A 12,124-nucleotide genomic window follows, 5' to 3' on the forward strand; every position below is an offset into this window, starting at 1 on the left:
TTACGAAGCATCATTCACTAACGATTGTGATATGTGAAGCACAACGTCCTCAATCAAGATCCTCAAGGAATCGAGGGACCGTAACATCCTTTAAAATTAGGGTTAAAAAGCATTACCGTCCAATTAAAATTCAAGTTTGGAAAGAAAAAAAAAATTATTACAGCTTTGCACTTCATTCTTCGTGTTACTAACTGCAAGTCATGAACCACAAACTACACCATTCAACAAAAAAAAATTATATATTCATATATAAATAAAATGTAAGCGGTGAAGACAAGATTATCCTAGTAAGTTACATTTAGAGTCTCCAAAGATTACAAAAGAGAAGTTAGGATAAACCAATCTAAATAAAAAGGCAGAAAAACTTTAAACTTTAGAGAACTTCTACACCTGTAGCATTAGACCTGCAAGAAATTTTCACATATTTTGGCAATTACAAGGTTTAACTTTTGGTTTTTTGTCCATTGTTCTGGTGTGTGACTGTGCACAAAGGCCAGACTTCACAATGGATGAACTAATTCGGAGAGTGCCCTGGATGCATTATCTTAAGTACATACCTAGTTCTTGAAATGGCCAGCAAGCCAAGTATGTGTAAAAGAAACTTGTCTTTGGCTGACATGGATCATCTCTGTGCTTCATCTGAAGAAGCTCCAACTGAAGTAGCTGCTATATTGCTTGTTGATCCATTCTCAATGGGTGGAGGCACACCCCATTTGCCTTCAGACTCAAGGGGCTCAAAAACATGAACTCCACCATCTGACAGTCCTACAGCAAACTGATTTGGTTCTTGAGGATGTGCAGTAATAACAAGAGGTTGTACGTTAGAACTGCTGCATAAAAACCAACAAGCTACTTAGCATTTTCCACAAGTACTGCAGAAAAGATTGTTAGTAGCCAACTTCAATGAAAACAGTTTAACTGCTTTGGATTTTCAATGATTTCAAACCCAATTCAATGGAAAATGAAAAACCATCACATTCACAATTTCATGCTCAATTTCAACCGACTAATTTAATAATGTTTTGTACCTTGTCATAAATGAAAATTTAGAAAACTGAAAAACATAAATTAGAACAAGTATCATCAAAGCATTACCTGACACTAGCAGAAAGATAAGCAGAAGGATTGATTCGACAGCGTAATCTAAGGTTTGAAGCGCTAAATACACAGACGGTCGCATCTAAAAAACTGGCATATACAAGTTGGCTATCACACGAGAAAGTTGCATGCGATATTGGTGCCGCAGAATCCCGTGGGAACCACTAAAAATCAAGTTCCATACATTAGGCAAAAGATAAAATCAATTATTTACAGTTAGAATAAAACTGAATTTATTGAACCAACCTGCTTTAAACATTCTAGTTTTGTTGCTTCATAAATGGCAAGCTGAGTTTCATGTACAACCAAGAAGCGGATCTGATCCTGATGAAACTGTACACGGGTGTCTGCCTGTGCTGGTGGAGTTCTCCCTGCAGGAAGTTGCAAGAATCTTGACTTCTGCTTTTCCCATCCATCAGTATTCCACACACAAAGCTGCAAAATAGAAAGAGATAACTCTATGATATACAAGCAAAAATGCTTTGCCAGGAGCATATAATTGATGAAAAGTAGTTCAAAGATGGAGTGCTAAACTGCGATTTTCAATACATTTAATCATAGAAAAGACAGATTCCAGAGAAAGATCTCAAGTGGACAATTAATACCTGAGCATCTGCTCCAGATGAAACTAGCACATTCAATACATGAGAAAAAGCAAGACCAGTTATTCTTTTAGTATGGCCTTTGAGTTTACTTTTAACCTGCGTAGAAAAGAAAAGGAAAAAACACATAAACACCTTATTACTCAAATCAAAACAGAGCAGGAAATGTTTATGAGCAGCAATGATACCTCATCTACACGGACGTTATATATTTGAATGGAAGAATCATCCATGCCTATAGCAATAATATTGTTATCCTGAGGATGGAAAGCAAGAAAAGTTGCTGCAGGTGGCGGAGGCATGAATGTTGTCATTGTCTGCAATTAGCCAAGAAGATTGAAATTGGTTAGTTGCATACAAAAAGTCTTGAATAATGACTAAGGATCATAGCCCACCTTAAAAGTCATCATATTGAACAGAGAAATCTTCCCTCCTGATGCTGACATTACATAAGAATCATTTTTTGACAGAGCAAAGCATGGAACGGCATCCTCAGTATTGCTATCAGTGATGTCATTAGTCATCAGGATGCCACTAGAAGGTTGCCACAACTGGGGTAGCACACTGGCAGTGGCCTACAGGAACAAATGTCATCAGAAAACAATATAATTCCTATTCCCAGTTATATGAATAGAGAAGAGTAATAGTCTGGTGACAGTAATTTTGCATATTCCCACACCTTGCCAGATGAATTACGGTCACTACGCTGCCACTTCCAGAGCAGATGAATGGCATTTGAAGCTAATGCCAGAATAGCATTACCTGAGTTAGTATATATCAACCTTGATATCTGTCATAACAAAGACGCAAATAATCAGAACAGTTTCAGACTTTGGAGAGGGGTAAGGGATTACAACAAGGAAATTCAAGGGTGGACTTAATATAGTATTTCTCAGTATAAAGAAATAAAGGGATATGGTAGAGCCCACGACTTTGATGGGTTGGAGGAGTACCAATTGCAAGATCAAGTCCATGCAAACAGACCATCTGGAAGGTTTAATAGAGAGAGAACCACAAGACAAAAAGTAGGGCAGTCACTGTGAGGGGAGAATTTACTAACTGCAACGTAAATTAGTTATTGTGAGAGGGGAGTTAAGTTTCTTTCTAGCTAGTTATGTGTTTGTGTTGTGGTGTAAGGAAGCAGAAGAATCTTGGCTCTGGATCTGTTCTTAAACAATGTTGCTTGAATTCAATAAAATTTCCTTTTCAATTCAGAACTGGTGTTTTACCATCACATTTTCTTACTCACCATTCACCACACACAAAGCTATTGCTACTCCGACTCTCACCACTCCTACTCACAAACACAGATGCTACTCCGTGCCAACAACATATACACATAGCTACTCCTACTCCTACCCAACACAGATATCTCATACTACTGTTACTGCTATTCCTCCTCCTACACAGTCACAGCTACTGCTACTCCTACTACACAATCTCGTACTCCTGCTATTGCTACTCCTACTCAGACACACACAGAGCTACTGCTACTCCTACTCCTCCTACTACATACAAACTTTTCAAGCTATTTCTACTAATATTACACACACACGTCTCATGCTACCACTACTAGACACACACCATGTGCTACCTGGCTCTGACATGAAAATGTTGTACACAGTATTTTGCAGATAGAAAAGTTCCGAGTTACAAAGTTACAAAATCAGAGGTATACACATTATATATTATATATACATACCCCTCTCCTTTGTTGTCCAATTAAAACCATGTACATTGAAAAGGGAAAATTTAAATGAAATAAAAAAACATGCTATGGAAAAGGGTATTTGATATAATTAATCACATGAAATACTTGAAATAATAATAATAATAAAAGAATACAGTTAGTAATTAGCATACCTTGTTCACTCTTACATTCTCAGGTAGCTTCAAGGATCTACATTGAGATGGTTCATTTATTTCAGTGAGTTTCCATATCTTTGACTTATCATTGGATTCTTCACTTATTCTAGGTTTAACATCTCCCATGTTTCGGGCATCCCCATTCTGATGAGTTAAGATTGAAACATAGCATTAATAATAACAGCAATAGCAATGATAATAAATACATTACAACAATCACAGTAATAAATACATTACAATAGTAATAATAAGGAGTTGCATAACTTGAAATGAAATAAAATCATTAAAGAAAAACAAGTAATAACGTCCTACTGATACAAAGACAAGATAAACAAACCATTCCAGTAATAGCTACCATAGATGATGCCCTCTCTGCAAGTGCAACACTAGTTGCAGTAGCAGCAGCAGCAGCTGCTGCTGCAATTGGATTTATTGTAGGCTGCCACAAAAATAATATGTCAGACTAGGTTTTATTAATAAAAGGAACGAGAAGTATAACATCTATAAGTCAACCTTTGTCATGGCTTCTGAAGTTCTTGACGTATCATATATAGAATTCTCTAATGTCCGTAGCAAACGAATACCATCTGTATTGGCTAATATTTTAATTCCATTCTCATTTGCAGAAACAGCTAAAAGAGCTCCATCCTTGTTGAAACGAATGCGTGGGCTTGCCTAGAATTAGGAATTAGGAAAAGGTAACAATTAGCAACTATCATTTCTGGAGACCAGCTATCCAATTTGCAACAAAATGATGAACTTACAGGGAGACCCCCATCAGCATCAACAGTTGTCAAAAGCTGAATATTATCCATATCCCAGAATTTGATGGAGAAATCATCACCAGCAGCCAAATATCGATTTTTGGTTGTATCAAATTGTACAACACCCAAAGATCGTTTCCGGAAACCTTGATAAGTTCTTTTCACAGCTCCTTCACTTTCATTCCACTCAACAATAGAGGATTCCCCTTCCTTACTTGTCCCACATGAAAAGAGTCTATAAAATACATTCAAGCCAAAAAAAAAATGTTTGAGCAAAGAGATCAAAACACATAGTAAAATACTTTAATTCAACAATACAATAAGATTCAGATTTAGAATACAAGTAGCCATGGTTTGAGTATATGGACCTTGTACCATCAGCACTATAGGCCATGGTTGTACACCAACGACCAGGAGCTTCATAATCAACACGAGACCCCAAATTGTCATACAACCATGCTTTTATCTTTCCATCTAATGCCGTTGAAAAGATGAACTATAGCATAAAAAAGAGTTTCAACCAGCCCAATTAGAAACATAGTTAAAGGGTTTCCTTTGGGACACTACCAATACTGCTAAAGGAATCATACCAACAAACTCAATAAACACTTTACCATAGGTAACAAAGTCAACTTGTACCTGAATGTTTTCTTTATAATGTGGGCAGACAGAATAAACTGGAGCCTCATGACCTTCAAAAGTATACTGTTTTGCACCCGTAGCCGCATCCCAAACCTTCAATTGCATAATTTAGTTAGTGACATGTTATCTTCACCTAGAAAACCAAGCTCTTGCTTTGACAAACCTACCTTAATGGTCTTATCATCACCACAGGTTATGACACATAGTTGCTTATTTGGGTGGGAAAATGCCAGGTCATTTACTCCGCCAACATGAGCATCAATCTAGAAAAGTTCAAAAGTAAACATTTACCAAAAAAAAAATATAAAACCTAAATTAAGCAGGAATAACTCTTTATTATATGAATGTTTGCATGTGTATACCTCCAGATGCTGTCGAACATCATCCCCACCATGATAAGAGTATATCTGAACAATGTGCCTTGAGTAAGCAATTCCTGTTTAGCAGAAGGGGAAAAAAAACTCATAAGTTATTCATTTAGTTGACTTCTGAAATTATATATTACTTAGATCTATATATTTAAGAATTTAAAAACTCTTAACCTACCGAATAAAGCCCCATCAGGACTCCAAATCACACGGTTGACAGAAACACCTGGATCTTTGACAAGAGCAGCCTGAATTGATTAGGATTAGTTTTATTTTCAGTCAGTGCAAACTCACAAGTTTCAGGGTTTGGTATAAATATTTATCAAGAACATCAACAGATAAATGTGAGAAAGGACAACCTGAAATGGCATTGAACAAGCACTAAGATCCCAAACTTTGAAGTTCCTCATGAGTAACCGCTCCCTAGAGCCCACTTCCCACAAAGCAATGTCCCCCACATTCGTACCAACTGACACATTGCATCAAAAAAAAAAAAAAGCTCAATAGATTGCTTTCCAAGCATGAATAGTAAATACATACAACTAAGAAACAAGTCAAAAACACTAACAAAAGGGCCTTTAAAGTGTAACAGACCAAGAAGCAATGTCTGTTGAACTGGATGAAAGTCCATGCTCATAGGAGATGACCCTTGATTCAGAGTTCGCATGACAGTCTTTGGCAAGTCATCAGGTGCATTAAAAGTCTGACCATGACCATGACCAGGGAATGTTGCCGACAACACATTGACAGGCAGATTTACCTGGCACAAAATAAAGATATATTGATAGCATTAATGTGAGAGGTAATAACTTGCATGGGTATGAGCTCCAAGACCATATATCATGCTTCCATAAATGGTACCAGATTACCTCATCTGTTATTCCCATTGGTCTTGTTCTCTTAGAAACATGATCTGAATCTCCAGACGGATAGTCAACAGAAGGATTAGTTGGAGGGGTCCTAGGATGCTTCAAAGCAGCTTAAAAAGGCAATGAAACATCGGAGGGCAAAGATTATACAAACCAAACATAACCTATGAAACTTAAGTATGCTAGTCATGAAAAAGATGGAGAATATCAGAAAGCTAAAGAATGTAGTACCAGGGATTGATGGTGCCCCAAGGCCTATAGCTCCTCCAGAAACTGCAGGATGTGCTACAGTGGTTGGATTTGACATCCAGCCAGCCAGGGGTGTTGGCACAGGTGCTGGAGTAGGTTGAAAAGGCTACAACAAGAACCACAGCATTCCAGCACCATAATAAGAACCAAAAGATAAAAACACATTATGCAATTCCAATGAAACCAAATCAGTTTAGTAGCCCACCCCATGTGCACCAAGAGGAGGAAATCCTCCGGCCTTTGGTAATGATCCTAGTAGCGGGTTATTAGCAGGTGATGGAGCCCGTGCACCATTTGGCTGTCCACATGAGTGATCCACAAAAAGAGTTTTTATATCTGGATTTGGCCGCGGATTCTTACAAAGTTGATGCTGCCAATTCAAGCTGTAGTTTAATTTTAAAACAGGAGAATGAAAATGAAAAAGAAAATTAGTTACCCATAATATAAGAATATATAATCCTCATCAAAAGAATAAAAAAGATTATCTAATCAGTTGTTTAAAGAGAATTTTCAATGCAAAAGCATACACAGTATACCCTCTACATGTTGTAGCTCCTCAACATACAAATAATCTAATGAAGAGAAGCATTGAAGCAGGAACTGGACAGCAAAGTATTGATGGATAGATAATCAAAACATTCTATGAACAAAATAACAACCAGTGGCAATTGCTGGCATGCATCCTATCATTGATGAAAAATAAGTTGGAGTTCAATGTTTGGAATCTGGGATAACAATAACAAGATGCATGTGAACACCAAATAAGACAAATGTAAATATAGCATATGGAAGATGAGGTCCTTCAATTGTAAGTAAAGGTACCATCAACAATCTCGTGGCCATTGTGTACCAGTAAGTTATTACATGCAGTGCACAAATTACTGTTGTATACTGATTGACAATATCTTAGACTGTAAATGAATTACCTTTGATTGATGAGAGTCCGTAACCTTGAGTTTTTAAGGTTGGGAAATTGCAATTTGTCACGAAATAAGGGATTGGCCTCAATCAACTTTTTGAGCTCGACCAACATGATTGCTCTTGCAGACTTCGTGTCACCATACTTAGACAATTGCTCGTTTTCCCTACAATACCAGAAATCATTTTCTGTTTCTTGCAGAAATTTTACACCAAGCTAAGAATTATATGCATACCTAAAATTCTCCAATGTCAAAAGCTGTGTGATTTCCTTAAACAGCTCTTCATTAAATGTGGCAAAGACTTTCAAATCCTTCACTAATATTTCTACAGCCTTGGACCGATCATGTCTACCAAAATATTATTAAAAAACCTGAGGTTCAATACTTACAAAAGAATGCCAAGTGTCAACAGAATACATAAGTGAACTTGTTGTAAGCTTACTTATCTAATGCTTCCAGATACTTCTGCTTCCTTATCTCAAAAAATATCTTCATAGAATACCTATTATCATCCACTTTGGTAAAACCAGAGAGATACCTCTCAACCTCATCCCAATTACCATTGTGCACTTCATCCTCAAAATACTTCATGTTAAAGAAAAACCCAGACTCCTGCTCAAGCCTTTTATTTAAAAAAATAATAGTAATATTAATTAGTCAAATTAATATACTAGAGATGACCAATAATAATAATAATAATAATAATAGTAGTAGAAATAATAATAATAATAATAACAATAATAATAATAATAACAACAACAACAATACTAATAATAATAATAATAATAATAATAATAATAATAATAATAACAAACTGAAATGGAACAAGCCCCACTTGTGAACAGTCTCTTTGAACTTTTCCTCATCAAGAAACTGCAAGATCAAGAACACCAACTCCCTACTGAGAGATGACATCGTAACTGCCTCTCTTCAATTAGACAAGCACCAAAATGAGCAACTACAAACTAGATCTGCGGGAAAAAAAAAATACATTTTTTCAAAAAACGAGAAAATTAGAGAAATTGCACCAAAAAAAACCACACACAAAATGCAGAGAAAAAAAATCCACACCGAGAGTGAATCATTTGACTAGCCCCGGCGAAGCATTTAGGGAAGAAAATCTTCTATGTCTAAAAAATAAAGTAAAATAGAGCAGTGAAATAAGGTTTTGGGGGCAAAAACGAAAGGGCAAAAGAAATTGAGTCTATCCCACAAGATCAAAGGGAAAGAACGAAAGTGGCTTTAATCCCGCAAGGGAATCCAAGATGCAACACCAAAAATAAGGAAAAAAGTGTTTATAAAAGGAAAGAAACAAGGAAAAGTCGAAATTAAAATACACATAAAAGCTACAGACTTTAAAGCAACAGATTCGGAAACTTGAAAGAAAGAGTTTTGGAGAAGCTCTCACCTTCAAAGCTCGCACATGGGAATATAGAAGGCACCACCACACCACAACAAGAGAGACCAAAACAAAACCTTTCTCTCTCCTTCAAGAAATGTCCTCTCTCTCTCTCTCTTTCTATCTCTAATTACCTCTCTCTAAATATATATACTATACAGGACACATGAACTTGCTCAAATAGGTTATTTTATATAGGAGGCGACAGGGAAGGGAGATGATAAGTAAACTCGCTTATCAGCGAGTGGTTATCAGAATGGACGATAAGTTATAATAGAGTCACGACTGCTTATATTAAAAGATCAGTTTAATGCGGGGCCCACTAAGCCGGCTTCGTTTTGTGTAAAAATCGGCTCGGAATCTCGAGCTGACAGCTGGAAATCGGCTTGGAGTGAAACTAGATGATGGATAGCGTTTCTCTATTGCCAGTTCTAGCGTTGTTCTTAAGCTGAACCGTTGGATTGGACGGAGAAGTTATTTGAAAGATGGTATGGTGGGGTGAAAAGGAGAGGATAATATATGGAGTCCGCAAAGTGTTAGGGCTGAATGTTTGGGGAATATTACGGTGTGTGCCATGGCATGGAGGGAGGGCACTTAATGTATCACGTGATACAGTTCATGATTGCGATACGAGATAATGTGATGAGAGCAAGTAATGACTCGCGAGTCACGAGATGGGAATTAATGAATAAAGTAAGTGAAGTGAATTAAATGTGTGGTCAGAGCGTGTGTAGGTTATTGTCCCTGTCAGATGTGTACGTTCGCCTCTTTCCCCAAACCAGCCATAAAATGCGCAATTCAATTACATTTATTGCGCTTATCTTTTTCCTTTTTTATTCTTAAATTAAACCAAATTATCATTTCAATTAATATTTATTACATTCAAATATAAAAAATACTCTTTCTGGAATGTCCCCTACACATGCTACATTTATTATAATTCAATTTCAAAGCAAAAGAAAAAAATAATAAATATCAACTAATTTAAAATTATCATGTGACAGATAATAAATTCCATACATATGCACATATGTAAATAATAAAAAAACTAAATAATTATTGTACATATATATTATCTACATAAGAAAAATCTCTCATATGTTAAGGACATATATACAAGACAAAAATTGCATAAGAATAATACCATCAAAAACAAAATTAGTCATTTTTAGTGTAACACTTCATGATTAGACGAGTTAACTTAATAATTTTGTTTCGTCTGTTCTCATATAATATATGATTACAATTTCAACCACAAGAAAAAACATAAGATAGACTTGTGAAATAAAAGCATCATACAAACATAACATTCATATTAACATGAACAACATTAATTTAATCATACAACTTCAACATATCACCAATACTACTCATACAACTTATAACATAAAACAACTCATCAACTTCAACTTAACATGTCGTCACACAATAATATACAACTAATGTGTTGTCACCTATGTTAATTATGGAGATCTCCTACAATAAAGATGAATAATTTAAGTGGTTTAACCATACCAAACCACAATGATTAATATAAAATTAAAAACAATGACTAATATAAGTTATATTGGTTTTCTGGGGTTTTGTCACTTAAGTTAAAAATTCTAGTGCTACTGTCACATAAAAACAATATGGGTGTAAATCTAGCATAACATTAGCTTGTAACATTGAGTCACCTATGAGATTAACCCTTCGACTATCATCTAAATACTATGTTCTTCTAATGCTCGATTAGGAACTAAGTTCCCAACTTGATATTTTACTCGATTAGTTGTTTTATACACGTATGTTTTGACCTTGTTAACATACAAATACCATATAAAATATAGAGAAGACAACTTAAAATAACTACCTTTCAAAAGCCAATATACTTGGTGAAGGGTTTCAACCAAGCTCTTATAGTGTGTTTGGATGAGGAATTTTACAAATTCAAAGAATTTTAAATTCTTGGTATTTGAATTACTTTGATTTCAATTTCTATTATTCTTGAAATATTTTGTTTTGATGAGTCAATTCAAATTTATTAAATTTTAAATTGTTAGGTTGAATATGATAATTTTATTCCATCATAGTAAAAATTGATTTTAAAAATATATTTATATGTTAAGATTTTTAAATTAAATTTTATAAAAATAAATATTAATCTATTTTTAAATATTTAATAATTTTAAAAATTAATATTAGATAATATTTAATAATTTTAAAAATTAATATTAGATAATATTTAATAATTTTAAAAATTAATATTAGATAATGTTTAACAATTTTAAAAATATTTTTGAATATTCAATAATTAATAGAATGAAGAGATAAGATAAAATATATAGGTAAAATAAGAAAAACAAATATGAGGAATTTCAAATTCTCCCATTTTTGGGAGAATTTGAAATTCTACTATTTTAAGGAATTTCACAAATGCTTAGATTTCAAATTCTTTGTAAATTCTTCATCCAAATAAAGTATTTCACCTCAAGGAATTTGAAATTCTTCAAATAAATGAATTACCCTATATAAATTTCTCTTCCAAACACACACTTAGAGTACCCCAGTGTATTTCCACACCATGAGATATTAAAATTTATAAAGCCAACTTTTAATTTTCTCTAGTTTTGATGTATCTTAACAAAGACATGTATTAATATCACATGCCTAACAACTTAATCAACTTAATGTCATACAACTTATATAGCTCCATCATTTATTAACTTAACACTTTAGAACATAAATATCATCATATAACATATCAATTTTTATCATAATAAATCATCATCATGTCATCTTCACTTTACAACTTAATCAACATCTTTCATCATAACTAAGTTAAAACATCATATTAATAGCAGACAATCCCCGCCCAGTATCATCCCCTGAACACTTGACGCTATTGAGATAAGGGAATTTCCTGTCACACCCACATCCAACGCTAAAATACTTTGGCTTGACGTGGCTAAGGCAAAAAACCTCTTACCTTCTCAAGTTTGGTGTGGCAACAACCCACGTCCAACTCCAATTAGGCAAAGAGACTTTGTTTGACTCACATACGAAGTCACTACACCAATATTCAATATGGATTAAGACAGAGAGATTTTTCTCTCTTCATGCCTGACACCATCAATCATTTACATTATATAATAGTAGGTGATCAAATAATAATATAAATATTTTTACACTATTAATATATATATTATTTATTACATAAAAGTATATAAATATTATAATAAAATGATTTTTAATCTTATATGTTATTAATTTAAAAAATCATACCATCAATTTCTCTAATTAAGATTATTGGAAAATATTAGTAACATACCTTTTAAATGTTCTCTATTATTAATTAATTACAAATT

General features: G+C 34.3%; 1 protein-coding gene across 5 annotated transcripts; it reads right to left on the reverse strand.

Annotated features, from left to right (window-relative positions):
• Window positions 1–220: 220 nt before the first annotated feature.
• On the reverse strand, window positions 221–8,958 carry LOC109807219 (topless-related protein 1). 5 transcript variants are annotated; one of them, XM_083065177.1, is made up of 27 exons: window positions 8,787–8,957; window positions 8,450–8,508; window positions 8,214–8,349; window positions 7,821–8,000; window positions 7,613–7,726; window positions 7,385–7,543; window positions 6,664–6,841; window positions 6,441–6,564; window positions 6,210–6,319; window positions 5,935–6,100; window positions 5,700–5,809; window positions 5,519–5,588; window positions 5,335–5,408; window positions 5,140–5,235; window positions 4,970–5,065; window positions 4,699–4,826; window positions 4,331–4,565; window positions 4,080–4,241; window positions 3,904–4,005; window positions 3,564–3,710; window positions 2,380–2,490; window positions 2,096–2,275; window positions 1,889–2,017; window positions 1,704–1,799; window positions 1,345–1,533; window positions 1,096–1,262; window positions 221–830 (listed from the first exon to the last, which is right to left on the reverse strand). In XM_083065177.1, the coding sequence occupies exons 3-27, from the start codon at window positions 8,291–8,293 to the stop codon at window positions 623–625; spliced, it is 3,411 nt and encodes a 1,136-aa protein (XP_082921303.1). In that variant the 5' UTR covers window positions 8,294–8,349; window positions 8,450–8,508; window positions 8,787–8,957; the 3' UTR covers window positions 221–622. The 5 variants fall into 5 exon arrangements, with proteins under 5 accessions (XP_082921303.1, XP_082921305.1, XP_020225327.2 ...); XM_083065179.1 differs by lacking the exon at window positions 8,450–8,508 and having other exon boundaries at window positions 6,210–6,253; window positions 8,787–8,958; XM_020369738.3 differs by lacking the exon at window positions 8,450–8,508 and having other exon boundaries at window positions 3,922–4,005; window positions 8,787–8,958.
• Between the last annotated feature and the right edge of the window lie 3,166 nt (window positions 8,959–12,124).

This window comes from Cajanus cajan, chromosome 10 (genome assembly GCF_000230855.2).
Source record: "Cajanus cajan strain Asha chromosome 10, NIPB_CcT2T_4, whole genome shotgun sequence".
In the NCBI taxonomy this organism is placed as follows: domain Eukaryota; kingdom Viridiplantae; phylum Streptophyta; class Magnoliopsida; order Fabales; family Fabaceae; genus Cajanus; species Cajanus cajan.

Excerpts from the sequence above, each read along its gene's own strand:
- LOC109807219 (XM_083065176.1), bottom strand. The coding sequence starts at position 8,293 with ATGTCATCTCTCAGTAGGGAGTTGGTGTTCTTGATCTTGCAGTTTCTT. Across the intron at positions 5,409-5,518 it reads TCCTGATGGGGCTTTATTCG|GAATTGCTTACTCAAGGCAC; the intron begins GTAGGTTAAGAG and ends TCTGCTAAACAG. Across the intron at positions 2,276-2,379 it reads ACCGTAATTCATCTGGCAAG|GCCACTGCCAGTGTGCTACC; the intron begins GTGTGGGAATAT and ends TTGTTCCTGTAG.